Genomic DNA, 23795 nt, shown 5'->3' with positions numbered 1-23795 from the left:
GGAATATGTGTCTGTAAAAAACAAATTACACTGAAATAGAAATATTAATAAATAACATGGAATTTAATCAAACATTTCTAAATTAAACAACGAATTTAATTGAAAAAGTACATTTATTTGATTTTCATGTTTTATTGTGTAATTTTGGCCACTTAAATCCGTATTTATATAAATAATATGTACCCCCTATTTTCTCGTCAGGCAAATATTTACACAAAATATCCCTTTTAACAAACAATTTCGTAAGTTTCGAAATCCAATTCGTAAGTAAATGTTTATTTACGTTGTCGTTTTATCTTATGGTACATCCGAGACGACGCTTATTAAGGGTAATTCAACCCGACTAATTAACCCGATTAATATTTCTGTTATGCAGTTATGGCTGTGATACACTATCATCGCACGGCTTCCGCCCCCACATATTTTTCACCCAACTATTATTAGTTTCCGTATCAACAGGTGGCCCATCTGAATAAGCTGTTCAAGTACTATTTTAAACTGCACATCTGGCAACTGAAGGATAAAATAAAGCAAAACATGTTTTGCTTATTTTTACTGAAAAAAAATCCAAAATCGTTACATTAATGAACCCGAATATCGTTTTAATAACATTTATTCCCAGATGTTTGTAACAGGCGTTCTTTGTTTTTGTGTAAACTGACTTTTTTGCTAATTATTCAGCGACAAATGAAACAAAATCATTTTTTTTGTTATTTAAATTAATACTTATCTCAAGAATTAAACGAATTTCCGACGCCACTGCAATTACTGACAAAAACGATTTATCTCTCTGTGGTACGAGTAGAGTAATTAAAAGGAAATAAATTTAGCTTAATTAAACTGATAAAAATAATTTAGTGAAATATATTATCTTAAATTTTAGTTACATTTTGTAAAGAATCATTGACACAGAATAATTCTTATTTTTTTGTCCACTAAGAAATAAAATAAATAATTATTCTGAAATAAATTTATATTATAAAAAATATACACCAAAACTATATTGTTAATTAATCTAATCATGTGAATAATTAAAATATTGTTTGGGAATTCCGGAGCAGGTAGATTCAGTGGAAAAAATCCATTAAAAATCTACACTTGATAAACAGAATAATTTAATATATAATAATTATAATGCATCTCATGAATTGGGAAATTGGGATTTACAAACAACTGAGCTAATTAGGTACAGTTCAAGGATAATAATATATTTGTCACTTTTTTATATAATATGTAAAATGTTACAGTCTTTTTAATTAGTATAATAAATTATATGCATTGATTTAATATATATTAAAATATTTTTTTAATTCATTAATATTATTAATTAATTAGTGTGTCTCTGACACTATTGTACAAATTCTAAAATAATTAATTAATTCAAGATATTGCACATGGTGTTTAAAAACTAAAGTAAATTATTTAAGAGGAATTCTTGGGTTCATTTAAAGAAAAAACTTTATATTCTTAAATCTGCAATTTTGGACACATATTAAGAAATTCATTTTTAAAATCACACAAGAAGACCCTCCTTCAAATCTTTCATCTTACTTTTAAATGACTTTTCACAAGAGTTAAAATTTGCGCAGAAATGAATAAGAATTTACACCATTTGTAACCATTTTACAGTTTAAATATTTGTTCACTGAAGGCACGGAAAAATAGAGACATAAAAATTGTTTAACTTAACGATTAAACAAGCAATAAACTTTTTAATGGAGCGCATTCAATTTTAATTATAAACAATTGATCATTAATTTGTCTTATAAATTCATTAATTTTTCGACAATTATCGTTTTAAAATTGCACGTAACATAAAACAAATGCGTCTTTTTATTTTCCAAACGTTAAATGATTTATTAACATAATGACACGGTTTCATGAATAAAAAATAACTTGACATTGACCACGATTAATTTATAACATCAGAATCTAATGATTACGACGGTTGCAGTATCAATTAGTTGATTGCTGTTTGTGTTCGACGAACATTTTAGAATCTATCATTAAGATATATTGTGTATGGTTAACATTCAATTTTTTTTCCTCGTTTTAATATTAATAATTAAATATGGATGATACGCAGTTTATTAAAATTTCGAAATTTACATATCCCTGTCATTTTTAAAATGTGAATTGTTGATGAATAATGGGAGATACGAATTTCATTTGAAAAAGCCAAATGAAAATGAAAAACCACAAAGGGGATGAAACATGTGGTGATCAAACCCTTACTAACAATATAAAATTCTGTTTGAATGGGATCCGTAAAAAAGGCTTTATATTGCTAAAAATGGAAACGTATAAAGAATTGGTATAAGAAAAAATTGGAAGTGCAAATGAGCTTATGTTATTATTTAGTCATTAACAGTTTTAATATTTGATTAAATATTTGATTAAAGTTAACATTAAAATATACGGTAGTGGCCATAATGCATTACTTGAAATGGATTCAAGTACAGTATTGGCAGAAAATAGAGCAACTTTAAAAATATATGCAGATTTAGATTTGGTGATGTAGAAGGAAAAAATAAAACTGGACGACCAAGAAAACCTAATAGGTTTCAGAATAAACAAATTTTATCCTACTCCAAAAAAGATCCTTTCCTAAGTTCCAGCAAAATAAAAAGTCTACTTGAGACACAACTTGGAATTAATGTTTCTTCAAGAACTGTAAGAGATTAATTACTACAAGGGGGTCTTCATGCGAGAAGGTCAGATTAAAAAAACACTACTATCAGAGAAGAGAAGACGAGCCAGAGTTGAATTTACCAGGTCCCTTTTACATTGGAAATGATTGGAAACGAACGATATGGAGTGATAAAATCAAGTTTAATCTGGTTAGCAGTGATAGGATTTTATATGTAAGGCGACCTATTCATGAAAAGTTTAACCCAAAGTTTACCATACTCACTGTTAAACATGACGACATATCGGTAATGGTATGGGGTTGCTTTTCGGGATTTGGAATGGGTCCTCTTTTTTAAATAGTGGATATTATAGATCGATTTATGTATAAAGAAATATTGTGGAACAATATGGTACCGAATTCAGATAAAAATATGCCACTAAAACATTATTTTCAACAAAGTAATGACCCGATGTACACTTCAAAATATTTGAAGCAGTGGCTTTTAAGGAAAAAAATTAATATTATGAACTGGCCATCTCAATTTCCCAATCTAAACATGAAAACTTATGGGAGATAGTGGACAACAAAAAAAGACACAAAGAGTATAGTAATCAGCAAGATTTATTCACGGTTCTGCAAGAGTCCTGGCAAAATATGGATCCAAATATTATTGACCATCTCTTCCATTTAAAAAAGGTGTTTGGAAGTTATTCATAGTAATTGGAAATTTACAATATATTAGTATAGAATTAATTAAAATACCAATTACAAATTATATGTAATTAAACTTTGCTCTACTTTTTGCCAGCCCAAAATAATCATCAGTAAAATTAAACTCTATTTTTTTTATTGTTTAATTATGTAATTGTTAAATTTATAAAGGGAAGTTAATTTTCAATATACATTGAAAACATACATAAAATTATTTGAATTTTAAAAAGTGGCTGTACTTTCTGCCAACACTGTATATGTAATGTTTATTGTCTGTTCTATTAAATTGATTAATTACTAGAAAAACAATCTATTCTTATTGTTAATTCTAATTAAAGCCAAGTTGGATGAAATGGGAGTTGTTAAAATTTAGTCTAAACACTGTAAGAACAAAATTAATGGATGAGGGTTTATTTGTCTAGAGAACTGTAAAAAAAATCCTGCTGTTTTTTAAGATGTAAAGAACGACTTAGAACTGCTCAGGATCTCATCCACTGGACCACAGTGTTAATAGACAGTTTTTAAAGATAAGTCTACATTTAATTTATTTAAAAATGGCGGCTCAGCTTATGTTGCACCGGTACAAAATTGCACAAATCGTTTATTATTATACCCACTTCGAAACAGAGTGGTGGTTTAATTATGATATGGGAATACTTCTCTGGTTCAAGCGTAGGCCCACTCTACTGTACAGAAAGTCACATAGACATTATAATAAACAATCATTTGTTTCCACATATTGAAGAAACCACATAGAAAACATATAGGATCACGTTGGTAACCAAATTCGTCATAATAATAGTTCACATAAAGTAAAATAATTATGATCAAAACATTTTAAAAATTCCCATAATATTGACCACTACTGTACATATAACATATACATATTAATTAATATTTACAGGTCAATAAATAGAAATTTTATATTCACATGTGTTTAAAAAATATTAGTGTGAATTTTTCCAGGTCAACAAATAAAAATATGTAATTGGGATTAAAGGACAATTTAATTAAAAATATATAGTTAAAATAATTATAATTAATATATAAAATATTGATAAGAGATGTTTTGTTCACACTACACATTAATAAAGGTTTTTAACTGCAAAAATAAAAATTTAATTGGGGTTATGGAGGACAAGCCGGATAACGATTTATCTTGTAATATGTGTAAAATTAATAGTGATACCATCATGGTGCAAGAGGCTGCCGTTCAAGATTGTTTCGAAACACAAGAAATATTTGGGCTTGATTCATTGATCTGGTGTGACCTTGTTGATACACCTGTAACCAGTTTTTCTGATTATCTTTTCCGAAACAAATAAATATTTATTAAATAATTACGAAACAATTAAAAAGTTCCATGGGTACCAATTTTAAAGCGTTATATCACTCATTAACCTTCACTAGGTGGATACGCGGATCGTTTTTTAAGATACTGATAATCACAATAGATGTTTTCAATATAAAAATACATTTATGTGGTTGGTTCGAACGATTTGTGGCTGTAGATTCAATAAATGAACTAAATGAATGGATAGCCGACTCGGATTTTAATTAATCCTTTATTGTTGCGACGATAAATAAAACAAAAGAGCTTTAAAATGTATAATTTGTATAAAAATAAACGAGACACGCTATCATATTGTCAAATTTTTATGACAAAATATTGTATACAGTGAATTTGTTCATATATTTTATATTTTTTTGAATACGATCATTCTTGGATTCCCAGTTGTTTGTACAAAGTGGGCACGTAATCATCCCACTCGGCCTGGAAGAAGTTCCCATACAGAGGTTTGCCCAGCGAATACTTCTCAGCGAATCCCAAGGTGGAGAACTTTTCTCTCCCGTCCTTGGACTTGTTGTTCAGCTTCTTCTCGCAAAACTCGATTTTGTCTGGCTGCTGGAACACCAGGATCACATAGCGATGGAGTCCGGAATTGGGCGGCGGCCCGGCGCCGATGTACTCGGACAACGTCTCGCCTTTGCCGATCTCTTTTCCGGGTATATTTCCGACGAGCCAGTGCTGGAATTCCCTCGAGTGCGGACAACGTCGGCTGGGCGCGTCCGGGTCCGCCATCAGCGCCGTGTAGAACTTACACTTGTCGGCGTCCCAGCACAGTTCGGGCGGATCTTTGACCAACGTGGGGGTTAGGATGTTGCCCAGCGTCACTTTTCGGCCGCAGGAATACGTCACGGTCAGTTCCTTTTCGGGCGGACAGTCCAGCATGTCCGGCACGATGCAACTTTCCGTGAACGCTTTGACGCCGGTCGGAGGGGCTGCTGCATATTTTCTCGAAACGGTTTGAAAATTTTTAATTGCAAATTTTAAAATCATTTTGTTTTTTTTATTATTAGTTGACCTGCACTTTCGGGAATTTGAGATATACGGTTGTGTTTGGAGTTAGCATTTCTATGGTGACAGTAATAAAAAATTTTGTTTCCGTTTCGGGTTTACTGGATCGCCGATGCTGTGAAAAAGGCCTACTTTATTACTAAGTCTTTTGTAACTAAATATTTTCACATACAAATAGTTTGGATAACTTCAATAGAATTGGTTGGTGACTGGCAAAAAGTCACATCAAAAATATATAAATTGCTACCGCCCTGTATTTGTAAATCTAATATAATTTATACCAATTATGAACACACTGTATACAAACATATTGGTGAATATTTCTTCTTTTAAAAATAATTCTGTTGGGTACAAATCAAAAAACTAAATATTCGGCAAAAAGTAGAGGAACTTTTTACTAAATGTCACTAATCTCTACAAAATCCACAATAATTTTTAGTTTTACAGTATACACAAAAGTAAGCTGAGTTAATATAATGGCTCGTGGAAAGAAATTATTTTTCGAATTAAAGTCACGGATTGTATCGTTCATTCAATCTGATGTTTCGGATATGATAAGTGGTAAGACGTGTTGGGGAGAGTTTAGATAACTTTGATAGACAAACACATTATTAACTAAATTATTTAAAAAAATCTAAGATCTTTGAAATTTTGTTTCTAAATTTTAATCTTTCACTCATTGCTATAACATCTGTTTTATCAAAACAATATTAAATTTAAACACTCCCTCTTTGGTGTTGCAATTTCTTTGTCACTGAGTATATTTATAAATTATTATTATTAAAAAAAATCTAAAATCTTTGATATTTTGTTTCCAAATTTTAATTGTTTACTCCTTGCTATAACATCTCTTACCGTAACAATATTAAATTTGAATACCCCCTTCTTGGTGTTGCAAGAAATTGCAAGTGAGTATTTTTATAAATAAAGATATACAAAATTAAATGAAAACAATGTAATTAAATGTAAATGTATAAAATTTGAGATTACTAATATTGTATTTTTAAGGAATGGTTCGATTTTTGGAAAAAAATTAATAACTCAAGATCTATTAGATCTATTAAGATTAGGTATAGTCATTTAATTTTTAATTATGTGTAGAGTTTAAAAATATACATAAAAATATCAAAAAGTCACGAAACCGGAAATGTAATATTGTTCAAAATAAATTAAAAGTTTAAATCAACATATAATTGCTATAAAAAATTCAAATTAATACGTTTTTCCATTCTCCATAAACTTTTCAATTAGATGAATTGAACCTTGTATAATATTATTGGGAAACAAAAACTTTTTAATTGTTTTTAACGATTATAAGTTATACAGTTAATTAATAAAGATTAACTGTAAGGGCCTTGGAGAAATTGCTTCCATTGAATGGAAATTTATAGTTTTTTTTTTATAACAGGTGGTTGAGTGAACATTACCAATTAATTATATATTTTTTTAAATTAAAGATGGCTCAACTTATCAAGGCTTATCAAGTTACTACTGATGAATGTTCCATAGGACCAAGTAGTGGAGGTTATCATGCATTTCAGAAACTACTACTAATCGAATATGTGTAAAAAAAATTGTCTATAAAAGTAGCCCTAAAAGAAACGTAGAAAATATTCAAGGCAACTAGGAGCCCTGACATCACAATTTTTTCAGCAAAACCTTTTTTTTCTAATTTACTAATTAAGAACGTTTGAGACATTGATTATTTATCTTGAAAATATGTTCTATATTTTTTATTATAACAATCTCTTGAAATAAAGTGGCAGTAAAACGTTAAACATTCAAAAGAATAAAACTCAATAACATCAATTTGCGTGAACAGTGAAATAGTATCAAAGGAAAGAGTTTTTTTGGATCTGTCTCCTGTTTTATACCTTTTTTACGTTATCCTTTATAGAGAGACTAATATTCTGTTCTATAAAATTACTAAAAAATGTTGTTTTGTTTGTTTTCAAATATTAAGCTACTCCAAATTAAGTCCAGTACCTGAACTTAGACAGCCATCAAAATCTGTCGTTCAGTTAACAATAGAATTAAGGAGACCCTCCAATAATTAGTTTCACGAAATTTAGTGCAATTATGCAAAATAATCCAGTTAAGGAAGATTAAAGTTATAGTTAAAGTTAAATTACGCGTATAGTATTGACAGAAAGTAGAGAAATATTTTTAAAATTCAAATAATTTTTGTCCTGGTTATTATGTTAAAAAATGAATATTGATAATTAACTTCCCTTTATAAATTTAACAATTACATAGTTAAACAATAAAAAAAAAGAGTTTAATTTTACTGATTTTTTGTTTTGGGCTGGCAAAAAGTAGAGCAATTTATGCTATTTAAAGTTTTATTACTACAAATAATTTGTAATGAGTATTTTAATTAATTAAGTTAATTTGAATAACTTCCAAACACCTTTTTTAAATCGAAAGCAACAGATGGTCAATAATATTTGGATCCATATTTATTGACCTTATTTTGTTGTTTACTATCTCCCATAAGTTTTCAATGGATTTTTCCATTTCAAATCACCCAAAGCAGCCCTATATGATTACCGATCTGTCACCGTGTTTAACAGTGAGTATGGTAAACTTTGGATAAAACTTTTCATGAATAGGACACCTTACATATAAAATCCCATCACTGCCAACCAAGTTAAACTTGATTTCATCACTCCAGATCGCTCATTTTCAATCATTTATAGTGCAGTGTAAAAGGGATGTATAAACTCAACTCTGGCTCGTCTGTTCTTCCCTAACTAATATGATTTTTTAGTCTAGCCTTCTAACATGAAGACCTCCTTGTAGTAATCTATCTCTTACAGTTCTTGAAGAAACATTAATTGAAGTTGTGTCTCAAGTAGACCGTTTATTTTGCTGGAAATTGTTGTAAAACACGTGTACAATCGATTTATATGGATTTTTCTCTCATCGGTTTGAAATAACGATACAATCCATAATTTTAATTCGGAAAATAATTTCTTTCCAAGAGGCATTATATTAACTCAGTTTACTTTGGTATAGATTGTAAAATTAATTTTATTATTGATTTTGTAGAGATTAGTGACATTTAGTAAAAAGTTCCTCTACTTTTTGCCAGCCGAATATTTAGTTTTTTGATTTGTAGCTAACAGAATTATTTTTAAAAGATGAAAAAGAATAAATATTCACCAATATGTTTATACACAGTGTGTTCATAATTGGTATAAATTATATTAAATTTGGATATACAGGGTGGTACCAATTTATATCTTTTTAAAGTTGCTCTACTTTCTGCCAATACTGCATGTTTTTCTTTGTCAGTGAGTATAATTTTGAGGAGAACGACTAAATTTAACAAATGTAAAGTCTAATTGTCGGAAGTAATTCTTAATTTCAATATTTGATGGATTTTGATGACTGAATTCAGGCACTGCAATTAAGTAATAATTGTGACTGTGATATTAAGCTCTCTAACTGACATTTTAGAAGCTTAAAAAATTCTCCACGTTTCTTTCCCAGTTTAATTAAATATCAGTTTTATTAAATATCTTAGTAGCATAACCTACCTTTTGAAAGCTTTAAAGAGTGTCTATTATATTGGAAATTACTATCATAGTTTGCGGAAGAATCATGTTAATATTAATTTTCCATAAGTAATTAAAATAACATTGGATGAAATTACTTTAATTTTATATCAAATGAATATGAAGAAAAGCTTATATTATGATGAAATATAAAAAATGTCATTTTAATAATAATAAAGGATTAAATTTAGTATACGCTCATAATACTTTTTTATTGTACATGTACATTTGAAACGAGCAGTATTTCGCATAGAAAGGGATATTAAAGTCGTGAAAGGTTAATAAATAAATATGTTTCGCATATCAAACAAATTGTGACCGTAGATATTTTATGTGTGGCCATTCAGTAGGATTTGCGTTCCCATTTATGACATATCAAAAATAAATATTTCAAACCTGCTATCGTGTAAAATCAGATACGTATGTAAATACATTTATTTTTATTAACATTCACAAAAATTACTAATTATACAAGAGTTTCGCTCGTGACACGGTTTCACCGAATAAAAAAAACAAATCGTGTGGCGTGCAATCAAAAATACGCACATTATTTATAGATGTTATGTTTAGAATGCATTTGTAATATTGGTGTGGATATATTGAAAACAAATAGAAATCATTTATGATGAAATGAAATGTTTATTACAGACATCAACCTTGTTAACTAAATTTACACCAACAAACGTGTGTGCTAATGTGGCTCACATTAATTTGACATTAAAATTTTGTGCACATGTATTTTTCGTTCGCAAAATTGTGACAAACAAAGTGCACCATTTTTTTATATCATTTTAGGTAAAGGATTTAATAATTAAATGTCACAAACAGAACAAAAAACAATGGGCAGTTGTTATTTTAATATCGAATTATTTTGTTTATTGGAATGCTCATTTATGATAGTTTTCGAAAATAAAACATTGTTGAATGTATCTTGACCGTTTTCACCCAGGCAATTCTGGTTAGGCCCCTGAAAAATATACTGGAGGTCAACTACTTTTCAATCTTCACTGCCTTTATAATTGTTTACTTGTAAATCACACTTTATCAACAATAATTATAATTTTGCATGACTAAACTTGTTTACAAAAAGTTTACACATGTATACTGCGACATTCGTTAGAAGTTTATGGAGAACGGAAAGGTATATTTGTAGCAATTATAACTTGATTTGAACTACTTTTTTAATGTATTTTCTAACAAATTTTATTCTTTTGGATTTTTAAATTCTATATATAATTGCAAATAAAATGTCTCTATCATATCCCATACTTAAATTCAATAGTTTTTTGGGTTATTATTTTTCCCTCATAAATTTTTACTAAAATGTTTGTAAAGGCACCAATTTTGATGGTGTTTATTTTTAGCATACTCGTTAACCATGGACCATTTTATAAGGAACCATTATTAGTATTCCCAAACTTGATAATTTTGTTAATTTCAGTGGAATACTATGTACATTTTAGTATTATTAAATTGAATATTAAAAAACCTTTCGATTGGTGTAAGCATTATCTACGTATAAAGTGAATATTATGCCATGAATGTTAATTGTTTTGTATCTGTCATTATATTTTTGGTAAAACCTCCGTTATTATTCATTTTATATATTGAGAATGTAATATCTATTCTAAGAAATTTTAATGTTCAATTTAATTATACTAAAATTCGTATACATTTCATTAAAAATAACAAAATTATTGATGTTTTAAGACTCATAAAATTAAATGTAAATAACGAACACTGTAAAAAAATTGGAAGTACTAATAATGGCTCCTTATAGGATGCTCCTTAGTAAAAATGTGTATGAAAAATGAAATTCTCAGCATCAGAATTGGTGGCTTTGAAGACATTTTAGTTAAAAAATTAATGCAAAAATTTTTGGAAAAAAAATTAATAACTCAAAAACTATTGGGTATACGATTTGATTGTTAAAAATAAATGAGAAAAGTAGTTCCAGTCAATTTAACATTGGCATAAACATTTAAAATTAATACCTTTTTCCATTCTCCATAAGATTTTAATTAAGTTAAGTTTTCACTGAAGATAGTAAAAATTTTACATCATTTTTTTTAACAATACTACGGTTAAACATAAAAATGGATAAATTGCACGATTGTACGCAGTAAACCACACCGAGAGAGGACAATAAACTACAAATGCCAACGGGACACATGCAGAAATTTATGTATTTTTACGTCCAATTTTTAGAATCACCATTAGTCTGAAAATTAAATTTATACAATGTAATTTGCCACACAATTTCGCATACAAATATATATGCAAAAGACATTCAAATTGTGATTTGTGGACTTACTCAATCTGCATAATTTTTTAACGAAGTTAAGAACAAAAGCGAATTTCCTTCAGGAAATGCATGTCACCCTTATTATTAATAACATCAAATAAATTCCGCTCCAGATATTTAAAATTTCACGTTGATCGCGACACAAATTGGTTTAAGATGATAAGAGAACGGAAGGCGACGTTCATTTCGGTCGTAAAGTTCACCGCTGATACCCTGTAATAAATGAACACGAATCCGTGAATATGGTTTGTTAGCTCAACTTTTTCAAAGTTCCCGAGTTGCTATTAGACACAAAAGTCCTCATCTCATTGTAACAGTTTATTACTTGTGTACGAATTTATGATTCCTTTGAATTTTTAATGGTACGATTTTATTTCATTATTCGCGCTATGTAATGTTATACTTATTTGACATTTATATATAAAATAAAAAGATGCTTCTGTGGTATTTGCATGTTCCAAACTGAAATGACGATTTTGCATATCTGTATTTACCCGCATATTCGAATTTACATTGTATTACATTGACCAATTAATTTAGTACCACTGACAAAATGTAAAAAAAAAATGTTCATTTAATTTGACAAATATGTAAAAAACTGCAGCTGTAGCTTCATTAAATTTAACTAGCGAGTTGTAGGCAATTTGTTTCATAAAACTATTACAATGAAATTCAATTTGATGCTTTTGAATACATTCCAATATATTAAATTAAAAATTGTTACATATCTGAACATTATTTATTGTTGAACAATGTCAGATGTTTCATATTTTAAACAATGTCGAGGGCCTTCACAATTACAATTTAAATAGTGGGCTTGATATAATGGAAATTTAAATTAGGTTAATATTATTTTTGAAAAATCATTAAACAAAATTGCAGTTGGTTGGTGTTTATTCATTGTTCGTGGTTGTTTCATGGATGAAATTACATATTTTCGTTACAAACACTATTTATGATTAACTATTATTTTAAATTATCATTTTTTCACAATTATATATTTATGATATAATTTAATTATAAAGTATTTTCGATGATAAATTTTTTATTTTTTATTTTTTTTTAATTTCTGGAGTTGCTCCGACATTTTTAATCATAATTCGAAATCTAATTGATCGATGTGGCTAAACAACCATTCAAATTAAAAATAAATGAACATTCTACAACTTTGGTTTATGTGTCTTTGAGATCAGTCCAATAGTTCAGATGTCAGTGATATTAATAATTTGATAAAGTAAAGTCGAATTTCCGGTCAAAAATCGTTGCTGAAAACTTATATTTTATGTATCAGTAATAGAAATCACAGAATTAAATTTACTTTGATTTTTTACGTGCTACTGAAATTTTTATGAAAACTTTTGTTGAGGATATAAAAAGCAAGTATGTTTTACTTTTGATTAATAAACATCCCTCCTTCGATTGTAATTGGAACCAAAATATGTACAACCGGTCACTTGATTTCAATACTGATCTTGAACGATTATTTGGGAAATTTACCTTCTAAACTTACGTCCCACGATATTTGGTATAGATATAGGCCTTCAACAAAACCACTGCATTAGTAAAATTTTACCTGATTTCAAAATACTCTCAAATGTACAGCTGTAACTCACCCTCTAGCTGAAAATCGTCCAAAATCCAGCTTTTCTACGATTTTTACGTTTTACAGCCATGATGAGAAATTATATTTGGTTTCTCATACGGGAGTAATAATAGACAAAAAAGATGAGAGAATGTTTAATAATGCAATTTTGTTATGACAAAGGTAGATTCAATTTCATTTGTTCAATAAAAAGGAGAAAAAACGTAAAAAATCGTTAATAAGCTGAATTTCAACGTACAACTGTAAAATTCATAACTTCTTAATTTATCGTTCGATTTTAATTTTCAGTACCATATATTTCTCGTAGCACTATCATCCCAATGTAAAAAAATTCAAAGTGGACTTAACTTTGTGATTTATGTATCTCCTAACACGATGTGAATTTTCAGCGTCGATTTTTGTCCGTAAAAACCGACTTTATCTAGTTATTAATCGTTGGCACTCGACCTACTAACCAATTTCAAAAACTTGAATGCTTGTTTAGCCAAATCAGTCAATTAAATCTCGAGTTGTACTTTAAAATGTTAGTGGGAATTCAAAAATTCATATTTCTAAAATGCTTTCTTTAATAGAAAACATTTTGAGTATAATTTTCATGTTTAGTGGGCATTTATCGAAAATCCTTCCATAGAAAAAATTTAAATATGATAGGAATATTTATATTTAATGGCTGTAAATTATTGGCGCATCCACCATTTTCTTAACCCTCAAAGGTTTTATTTTTTTTAATTTTATACAAATATTTATTTAATATTGTTTTAATTAATTTCTATATTATTTGTGCACAACTTTCTTAAATCAACTACAAACTATAAAGTACAAGTAAATATATAATATAATAGAGTATAATCTTAAGTTGCTCAAACTTAATTCAACTTAGCACTAATTATCAAGTTGTATTTACATTTAAGTTATGTGACGTAGTTTACCACATCATTATGTAATATAACAAAGAACATTTTGTATATACATAACAAGATGTTTAACATTTTATTCAAAATTTACAGCAGGATCATTTTTATGGTGTCTGCCTGGTTAGTCAAATACTAAGATTTTATATTTCAGTACGTAAATTCACTAGTTTTTTACTCCTTTAAAAGACATTTTCCATTTGGGTCATCGAGTACATATAGCATACTTGTAAGGGTAAATATATTCCAAGTTTGTCCTCACAAAACTTTCATGTAAATGAAAAAGTTTACTATGCATTTTAAAATCCATGCTCGTTTTAACTTTTTTACATTAAAAACCTTTCCATTCACAACTAGAAATTGACATAATGCTCACTATTTAATGTAATAATTAAATTAATTGAATAACCTTGAATTTCCAGGAATCCGGCTCAATTGAAATGTAATAAAGTTTAATTAACAACAATATAATAGCACAATTTGAAAAGTACGTATCAACTATTTAATTGTACCAAAGCAATTAATTTATTATGTTTTCATAACTAGTTAAATAAATTATGGATGTATAACATTATTGTATTCTATTGTAAGTTTAAATTAAAACTATGTTTGCAAAAATATTATCTATAGTTAATAAATATTTCAATTTCCCATATTTTTTGTTCGACTTTCTCTTGGGTTTTATATAAGGGTCTATAAACTTCGAAGCTCCAATATAGACGTTCATAAAGACGCCTTCATTGAAATTTGATTCAGACCAAGTCGTAAACAGAAAAAATCATCTCCACACCTGACATTGATTGGGGAAAGTAAATGTGCTGAAATATACTTTCCCTTCAAAGAGAATTTTTTGCCCTAAAATTTGCCCTAAATTAGATTAAATGTAAAATGTATAATTTTATGTAATTCCCACTATTATGCAGATTAGATCGCAATCCCAAATTCGATTGAACTTTTACACCTTAAATCACTTTTGAAATATTATTACACAAAACTTTCGACTTTCCAATGACTTTTGTTCAAATAACTCTCAAGAACTTGCGACAGAAATTCTTGATCAAACTGGCTAAAGTGAAATGTTCATTATTCACTTATCTAAATTAATGCAAATGGCAATTGTATTTGTAATATAATAGGTACCTGCCATAAACTAAATTTACTGGACTAATTGTACAAGAAGAAACCAAACTCTTTGATCCAAAGGATTAACTTAATTTATAATTAGCATACTACAATTTAAAACATGTCTGTTTTATGTTACGTTCAACTTAAATTAAATTCAACAATATTTTGCATAATTAAATCTGGAAATTTATACAGAATATAATTCGAGGTTTTCGAAATGATTCCTCCAGGGAATGCAGATAACAATTTAAACACAATTATTATTTTTTTATTTTTAATTAAATTGTGTTTATTATAAATATGTCTTGAAATCAAAATGCACAAATTAATTCGACTTTCTGACATCTAGCATCTATAAGCTGTTAAAATTAATACAATTAATTAATTAACAAATTAAGGTGAATTTTAAGTTTTAGAAACTTTATGTTTAACAGTTGTTTGTTTCAAATCAATATCTTTTTCTGTTCTCCATAAAGTTCTAATGAGTAAATAGGGTGAACCACCCAAGAGCAATAAAATAAATTAAGTAACAAAAAATATAACACAAAATCCAATTGTTTAAATTATTTCCTTTTAGTCATTTAAATATTTTATAGGTTGGGTAAACAATTAAACTTAACATTAAAAATAATTTGAAGCAATTAATACATATTATATTAGGCATTGAATAAATGCCCTTAAAGAGGCAAATGTCAAAAGTTTTTGATGCACAATTACTTTGGATCATTACAAGAGAAGTACGGAAATTTAGAATGTGCACACATTACACTGCATACACATTACACAAAATAATTGCGTCTTAAATGATCCTTATCCAAGAACTTATTAAAATTAGGATTATTCACACAAACAACTTTTAAACGTAAAGTTCCTAAAACTTAAAATTCACATTAATTTGTTAATTAATTGTATTAAATTTAACGGCTAATAGATGCCAGATTGCCAGTCGAATTAAGTAATTTGCATTTCAGTTTATTAAAGTTGCATTCTACTTGAACACTTCAGAACAATAACAAAGAAGTTTGCTTCATTGTTTACTTGAACGCAACCAAACAAAGACAGATTCCCTCTCGATGTAGGGGATGATTATTAAATTCCTGGGAAAATACAAAATTCCCAACGTTGAAAACAACCGAGAGAAAATGTTCTCTATATCGCCAAAAAGGGAGGTCGCACTAGTAGCAATCATATCAGTTTCGTAAAATTAAATTTATCCTTTAATTTATGGCGCAAATCCCCAATTTTTTCTCCTAGCAGCAGGTTAATTAAGTTTTTAGGTCAAGGAAAAATGCTTTGCTTTATTAAAATTCTGTGTGCGTACAAAGTATTATGGTATTTTAATCGGTTTTGTACAAAAATAAATTCCATACACTTGATACGTGCGGCGTTTCTTCTAATGGCAATTTAGCTATTTATAAAAACATTTTATTAGCAGGCAATCGATTTTAGGAAACATTTACGCAATCAAATGCGGTTATGTGTTTTTAAATTGTTCTTGGAAATGTTTTTCGTCTTTAATTGAGTTTAAAAAACGATTTCGATCGAGATGGAATTCACGAAAGGCAGTTATATTAACATAATCCAAATGTAAAATGAAAATAAAATGAAGTTTAGCTAAGCCGATTAAATGTTCATAAGCCTGACATGAAAGCGGGTGGAATGCAAAAGTGTAATAAAATGTTCCTAATATTTTCAAACGTATGGGCATAGTTTCTGCATATTACTCTAAGCTCAGTGATACATATTCAGAGCAAAATTTTAGAAAAATTATGCAAATTACGGTACAGCTATTCAGTTTTTTAAACGGGTAGTTTAAATTTAATTTGAATAATATTTATTTTCATTGAATTTTAAATTTAGATGTGCCGAAAGTGGAAAAATACGCTTCCTTTTAGTATGCATGCACAGTTCATACCTAAAGGTTTTTTCTTGAAATTATATTTTCACATTTTTGTTGTTTAGATATAAAAATTCAGATTAACAAAATTGGAAATGAAATAGAAGGATCTGCGCGTCTTTTGAAATGGATAATTGGAATTTTCAACTGTTGTGGAGATGGTTCTGTAACTGTGAATGTGAATATTCATTTTGCCTTTTATATCATCCTATGATTCTTTTTATAAATTTTGGTCAATTAAAGATGAAATTCAGACTTAAAATTATATTTATGGAATATTTTCGAAAAATGTATTTTTGAATTTTTATAATTACAATTTTCAGAGATATATCAAAATTTTTGAGTAGTCCTGAAATTAAATAAACATTCTAAAATGTATCGAAAAAATTTAAGCTTATTGTCTTATTTTAAAACTAAATGATTATTTATTCAAATTAAAAATTGTAATATTAATTAGAATTGTAATAAAAGAAATAAATATCAATAAGAAATTAAGGAGTGGTTAGGGACAACCCTAGAACTGTGTAGTCTAAAAATCGAAAATTGTTCCAAATTCCGTCGATAATGTTCAACAATTTTATCAATAATGTCTGTTGCATAAAGACCATGGGACGATAAGAATTACGAATCGACCCCAGAAAGGTATTGGGCTCAGGAACTGTTGATACTCATGAGATACTTCGATGCTGCAAGTTTCAGATCTTTATCTTTTCCCGTTCCTGAATAAATGAAAAAATACTGAAAATCAGAATTTTATCATTTCAAGAGTTAAATCATAAAAAGAAATCGATTTTTGAGTAAACAAAAAAAAAAAAGGATTTGGATCAGATGAAACTCAGGAAAGAATCTTTTTGGAGTAGGATAAAATTTGTTTATCTTGAAACATATTGGTTTTTCTTGGTCGTCCAGTTTTAGTTTTTCCTTCCACATCAATCAAATTATTGTAAAACACGCGATACAATCGAACGAAATTGACTCTTTTCTCATCGGATTGGAAGAACGATACAATTTCTTTCCACGAGGTACTATATTAACTTAATAATTTTATTTTGGTGTACACTATGAAACTAAAAGTTTTTGTGGATTTTGTAGAGATTAGTGACACTTAATAAAAAGTTGCTCTACTTTTTGCCAGCCGAATATTTAGTTTTATTGATTTGTAGCTAACAGAATTATTATTAATATAAGAAATATTCACCGACATGTTTGTATACAGTGTGTTCTTAAATGGTGTAAATTATATTAGATTTGCATAGCAATTTATATATTTTTAAAGTTGATCTACTTTCTACCAATACCGTATGTGACAGTGCCCGATTTCACTGAGAGAGGCTTATAAATTATATCAGACTTGAATCCATTTGAACACGTATGGGGCCGTCGAAGAAATGAATGGGGTGCTATGGATCAAGAATTTATTCGTTCTCTAATTCGTACGTCAAGGAGGGAGGAGGAACAGATCTAACACTGACTGGAAAAAATTGGAGGTTGATAATACTCTGCTTATTTATTTTAATTTGTTTTTTTTTGTTAATTTCCTAAAAAAAAATGAGTTTATTCTGATTTTTGAGTAATTAAAATTACACACTTCACAAAATGACTAGTATTTATTTATATTAATGTGTGACTAAAATTGGTTAGTTATTTTGAGCAGCACAACTATTTATATATATTATTGTATAATTATAAATAATTTCATTCAGACATACATATGTTTGTTAAGGAAAATACATTAATTATATCGTGATACGCCAAGTAAATAATTACACTTGGTTCATGTTTTATGAGCCAAATAAATGCGTAAAATCATTTGAAAAATTAAAATTTCAAACGTCCTTCTGCATAAAATACAAACGATAATTTTAAGTGCATTAATAACAAAATAATATTTTCAATTATCGGCTTTAATTACAAGTAAAACACAAAATATCCAAGCACGTAGTGTTGATATAAATTAAGTGCATCGATTATGTTTCACAACAAGTTTTAAATTTAAATTAAATTAAATACTACAAACATTCACTACTTTGCAGTTATTTAACCCATATTTTCCTACAATCCTAAATAAACTTAAGAATTAATTGAAAAAATATCAAATATTAGTTAAACACATATTTAAATAATTTCGGGAGTTTGCCTAGGTCCTCTTTATTAACCTTAGTCAGACTCCCTTACTAACCCTTGCCCTTCAGTTCGCAAATTTTGAATCAAACAGCATTTTAATTCGAATTATTAAGAGCACGATTAAACTCCACAAGTGATGAATTTGAAACCCTTGCTTTAACTACTTCCACGAAGAAGTTTAAAATTAGGTTTCCTGTACGCGGCAATTTAACTTCCGGAAATACATTTTGAAACGTAAAATTCATTTTGGTCCGCGAAATAAACGGGATTGGAAACTTGATTTTGTTTAAAGCTTCCGATTTTTTATTTCAAAACGTATACGCCAAATGCGAATTATATGCCCATTGAATTTTCACCTGCGTGCCAAATTGTTTGACAAGGGTACGATTTACTTGACACTAGTCCAGCTAAACTAACAAACACTTTATGACAGGTCATATATTTTATTTACCGGACACCATATTATCTAGTTTTTTTCCTGTGAATAGAAATCGATACAAATAGAACCTCTGAGTGATGTAATAATCGAACTACTGAACAAACATGTTTTTTTCTGGACAAAGGAAATAAATACAGATATTCGGTGTCTGAAAAAATGAAAATACATAATTTTTAAAGCGAGGGTGTTTTATTAGCAGGCAATTTGTTAATTAAGCATTGTGTTAGTGGAAAGTAATGTTGGCAAAAAAATTATTTAACAAATTAAAGTCAACAAACACTATAAATTAATTAAAATTTAAATGAGATAATATGTTGTAAGTTAAAAAGTTTCTTATGTATCTAAATCACCATGAATATTCTAAATAGAATTAGAAACGTAATAAATTTAAAACAGAATAACAAAGGAACTCGTAAAGGCGCAATAGAAAGTTTCATTGAATTTTGATATACCATTAGTGATTTAAATTGATGCTTTGTGAATTTAATGGATTGCTTATTAACTTAACAAGGTGATCAATTTTTGGTTTTCATGGTATTATGCATATACATGGTACGACAATTTTCATTATTATTATTAAAATGTATGAATTGACATTAAAAATTAATTAAAATATATTTACATAAGAATTATATTCAAACATTACTACAACTAATTATGAAATAGCGTAGAAAATAATTCTAATTATTTACTGTTGTTCTGATAACCATAATTGGAAGTGTAGTACTGACAATACTTACCTAATTATTATAATTTGTGCAGTTTTTAAATATAATTGTGTCTACTCATTATAAATACAATCAATTAACAAATTATTTTGATACTAAAATATGAATTGATTAAAAATTTAATTCAATGTAAATTACATATGTATGTGAATTTATCGAATTTTACAAAATTAAATATAATATAATAAACATTGCACATTTTAACATGTAATTATTTTTATGTCATTGGCCCGCTTTCGTTCTTTGTTTGTAAATTGTTCCGTCAGAACTTCAAATTTGCCATTGTCCACAACATTTTATAATTTAAATGGTTGATTGAATGGCCGGGACCGAGGGGAAAATTCAATTTAATCGTGAAGGGTTCATTATGGGTGAAATATGTACCAAACTTGAATGAATAAAATTTTCTATTTAATGTAATTTGATAACAAGAGATATTTGGATCAATTTTTTATGGTTGAAATGCAGATAGGAAGCTTCAAAAGTAATGTAAAGGACCCACATTATAATTTAACAAGAACAAAGATTTGTTCTTATTATACTAACTTATTACTAGTCCTTCAGATGTGCAAAGAACCTCTAAAATATTTTAAGTAGAGAATAATTAACTTACAAGGAAATGGTACTAGATTACCCTCATCATCAACAAACTTTATTATCAAAAACCATAACCATATAAGTCAGAATGTAATTTAGTGCATCCACCCTAGCTTTGCAGTTACACACCTGCGTATATCCCTTATTAGATTATTAATAAATTCTTGTGGGATTTTATACCATTCTTCAAGTGCACCGTGTCGTAGGTATGTAATACTTAAGGTATCATTTAAATGGTGTTATCCTGAATAAATAATCCCACACATGTTCAATGGGGTTCACATCTGGGTGGTGGCCTACCTTATTCTTTCAATTTCACCCTCTCTAAGACGTCCCGAATTGATGGATACAAGTACAAGTACATTGAAATTTAAGTAAATACAAATACTATCCACAAATAATATGATTGTATATTAATTGTTATTTCATTTGAATTGTATTTATATTTTGTTATGATCTTGTACAGCCCGTAATATTTTTAAATAATAAAAAACCATATAAATATGCATAAAATTGTTGTTCACAATGTCAATAGATGTGAAAACCAGACTGATGTTGATAAATTTAATTCAAACATTATGGAATTTCAAATTTAAATACTAAAAGTTCTAAGTTTTCACTTCTATCGGCAGTCTCTATAACTGTCAACTTTAATTTTTTTTCCTTAAAAATAAATCAATAATCCACCACTAAAATATTTTTTCCCTTACTTCTAAAATCCCTCTATATAAACACATGATTTATTTGAATAATATAAATATCATCTGATACATTAAATAATTGCTAAAAAATGAAAAACTAAAGATAAATATTCGCAGTCTACACATATTATTTCGGCGAACACTCAAAACGAAGTTTAGAACCACTTAAAAACAAATTACTTTTGCAATTTATTTATCAGCACGGTTGTTTGTATACACTTGTTTGTAGTATGGTAAATATTTGTTAATGAAATCATTTATAAAGTGCAACTGGATAATGTTAAACTAAATATATGCTGCACTAAACAAATTCATCACATAATTAATTTTATAAAAAATTCCATTTAAATAGCTCAATATTTATGTTTTTCTTTAATTGAATTTTGTTTAAAACAATTTATTTTATATACATTACATATGTGTCACGTTCTTGAAATTATTCTTAATATTTTTGCCATGAACAAAGTCTTTAATTAAATACGTGCCTTAATAATGTCGGCAAAATCACCTGCTTAACCACTGAAAGGGGCCAGTGAAATCATGATTGTAGCCGACATAATCGTCTTATAATCATTGAGTAAAAAATAACATTAGATTCGAGCGCACGCGATAATTTAAGTACATGGTTCGAGTTTAAACGCGATTAAAGTAATTGACTTCAATTTGCCAGTGATTTTGGTGAATTATTTCAAGGTTAATGGAAACTGTTTAGTATTGATTTCATTGGTTAATTAATTTTGATCTATTTGTTTATTATTGTATATTACGGGACGGAAATCCCAAATATTGTTTTCATTTTCACATGTCTAACTGTTGATAATTAATAAACACGTATCAAATAATCGTATTGTTTTATTTTATTTCGAATATATTTGTGTGACCACATGACAAGGAAATAAATTTGAATTAAATTCAGTATCATTTAAGATTTAATTTTTACTTAATTATTTAAGTAATATTAATAATGAATGAGGAAAATCCCATTTCTCTTAAGCTACGGCCGAATTTCCTTTGGTGTATTAATTTCAAACTTATCATGTTCAAACTAAGTGCATTCAAGTTACATCGAAACTTTTGTTGTCTACAGTCTAACAACATAATCCAATATACACCGTTGAAAATGTTTCATTACGAACACCTAAAATTTTAGGTATTATTCATAAATACGTTTGGTAAAAGGAACTCGGTTGTTCCTTATAGGGTGACTCACTTAACTTGTTCATAAGAAGTTTATGAAGTAAAGTATTAATTTAACATAATAAACAGGACAGACAGATTATTACTTAATTGATGCACAAAATGAAAGGTAAATAACGAACATCCTGTATAAAATTTAGGAGAACTAATATTGCCTCCTTATAGAATGGTCTTTGGTTAATATGTATCTTAAAAATGAATTCTCCAGTATCAGAATTCATGGCTTTTTAGTTGCACCAAAATTTTTTGAAATAAAAATAAATAACTGACAATTGAATTTAAGTATGGGCCATAGTATAACCAATTTATTTGCAATTACATGTAGAATTTAAAAATCCGAATCAAATGAAAATTTGTCCAAAATAAATTAGAAAGTCATGTTAAATTTAGTGTTGTTCTCCATAAATTTCTAATGAGTAAGTTTGGTAAATCGCCTCGCAGTTATTTCGTAGAAAGTATTGAAGCGATCCTCAAAAAAAAACACAAACACATTAAACAAGAAATGGCTTACGAAAACCGACACGGCTCTAGTTTTTGACGTGCAAATTAATTTATACGTACACAAATTTCCCACAGTAAATAAGAACACGATTATTATAAATAACATATGATGTTGCAATTGTGAGCGGAAAAGCAATTTGCCATAGCTGACAGGTAACAAATGTCGTGTAATCATTTTCTCAATTTTCTTATTACGTCTAAAACTGGAAAACTGATGAGTGACAACAAACATTTCTCCCTTTATTATACTAAAATAAAGCTAGTTAAATAGTCGAGTTAAAATCTCACTCGATCCAGCTCATTTCGACATGGAACACATTTCATAAATCCAAAGGGATTATTGATTATTTGAAGTTCAGTTTTTAACACATTCATATTTTCATAAGCATACCTGGACAAATATGT

The 23795-nt window shown here is 28.1% G+C and overlaps 2 protein-coding genes across 4 annotated transcripts in view; one reads left to right on the top strand and one right to left on the bottom strand.

The window, feature by feature from the left end:
* Positions 1 to 23795, top strand: part of LOC109599863 (pyrokinin-1 receptor-like) — a 47427-nt gene that overhangs the window by 9748 nt on the left and 13884 nt on the right. The gene's annotated exons all lie outside the window — the stretch shown is intronic.
* LOC109599874 (phosphatidylethanolamine-binding protein homolog F40A3.3-like) lies at positions 4938 to 5760 on the bottom strand. The gene has a single exon (XM_020015923.2). The coding sequence runs from the start codon at positions 5682 to 5684 to the stop codon at positions 5061 to 5063; it is 624 nt and encodes a 207-aa protein (XP_019871482.1). The 5' UTR covers positions 5685 to 5760; the 3' UTR covers positions 4938 to 5060.

Source organism: Aethina tumida, chromosome 3 (assembly GCF_024364675.1).
Source record: "Aethina tumida isolate Nest 87 chromosome 3, icAetTumi1.1, whole genome shotgun sequence".
Lineage (NCBI taxonomy): Eukaryota > Metazoa > Arthropoda > Insecta > Coleoptera > Nitidulidae > Aethina > Aethina tumida.
The sequence above is the reverse complement of the archived record's forward strand: the minus strand, read 5'-3'. Positions and strand labels throughout refer to the sequence as shown.

What these genes read in the sequence shown, in the direction of transcription:
- LOC109599874 (XM_020015923.2), bottom strand. Translation starts at nt 5,684, where the DNA reads ATGATTTTAAAATTTGCAATTAAAAATTTTCAAACCGTTTCGAGAAAA.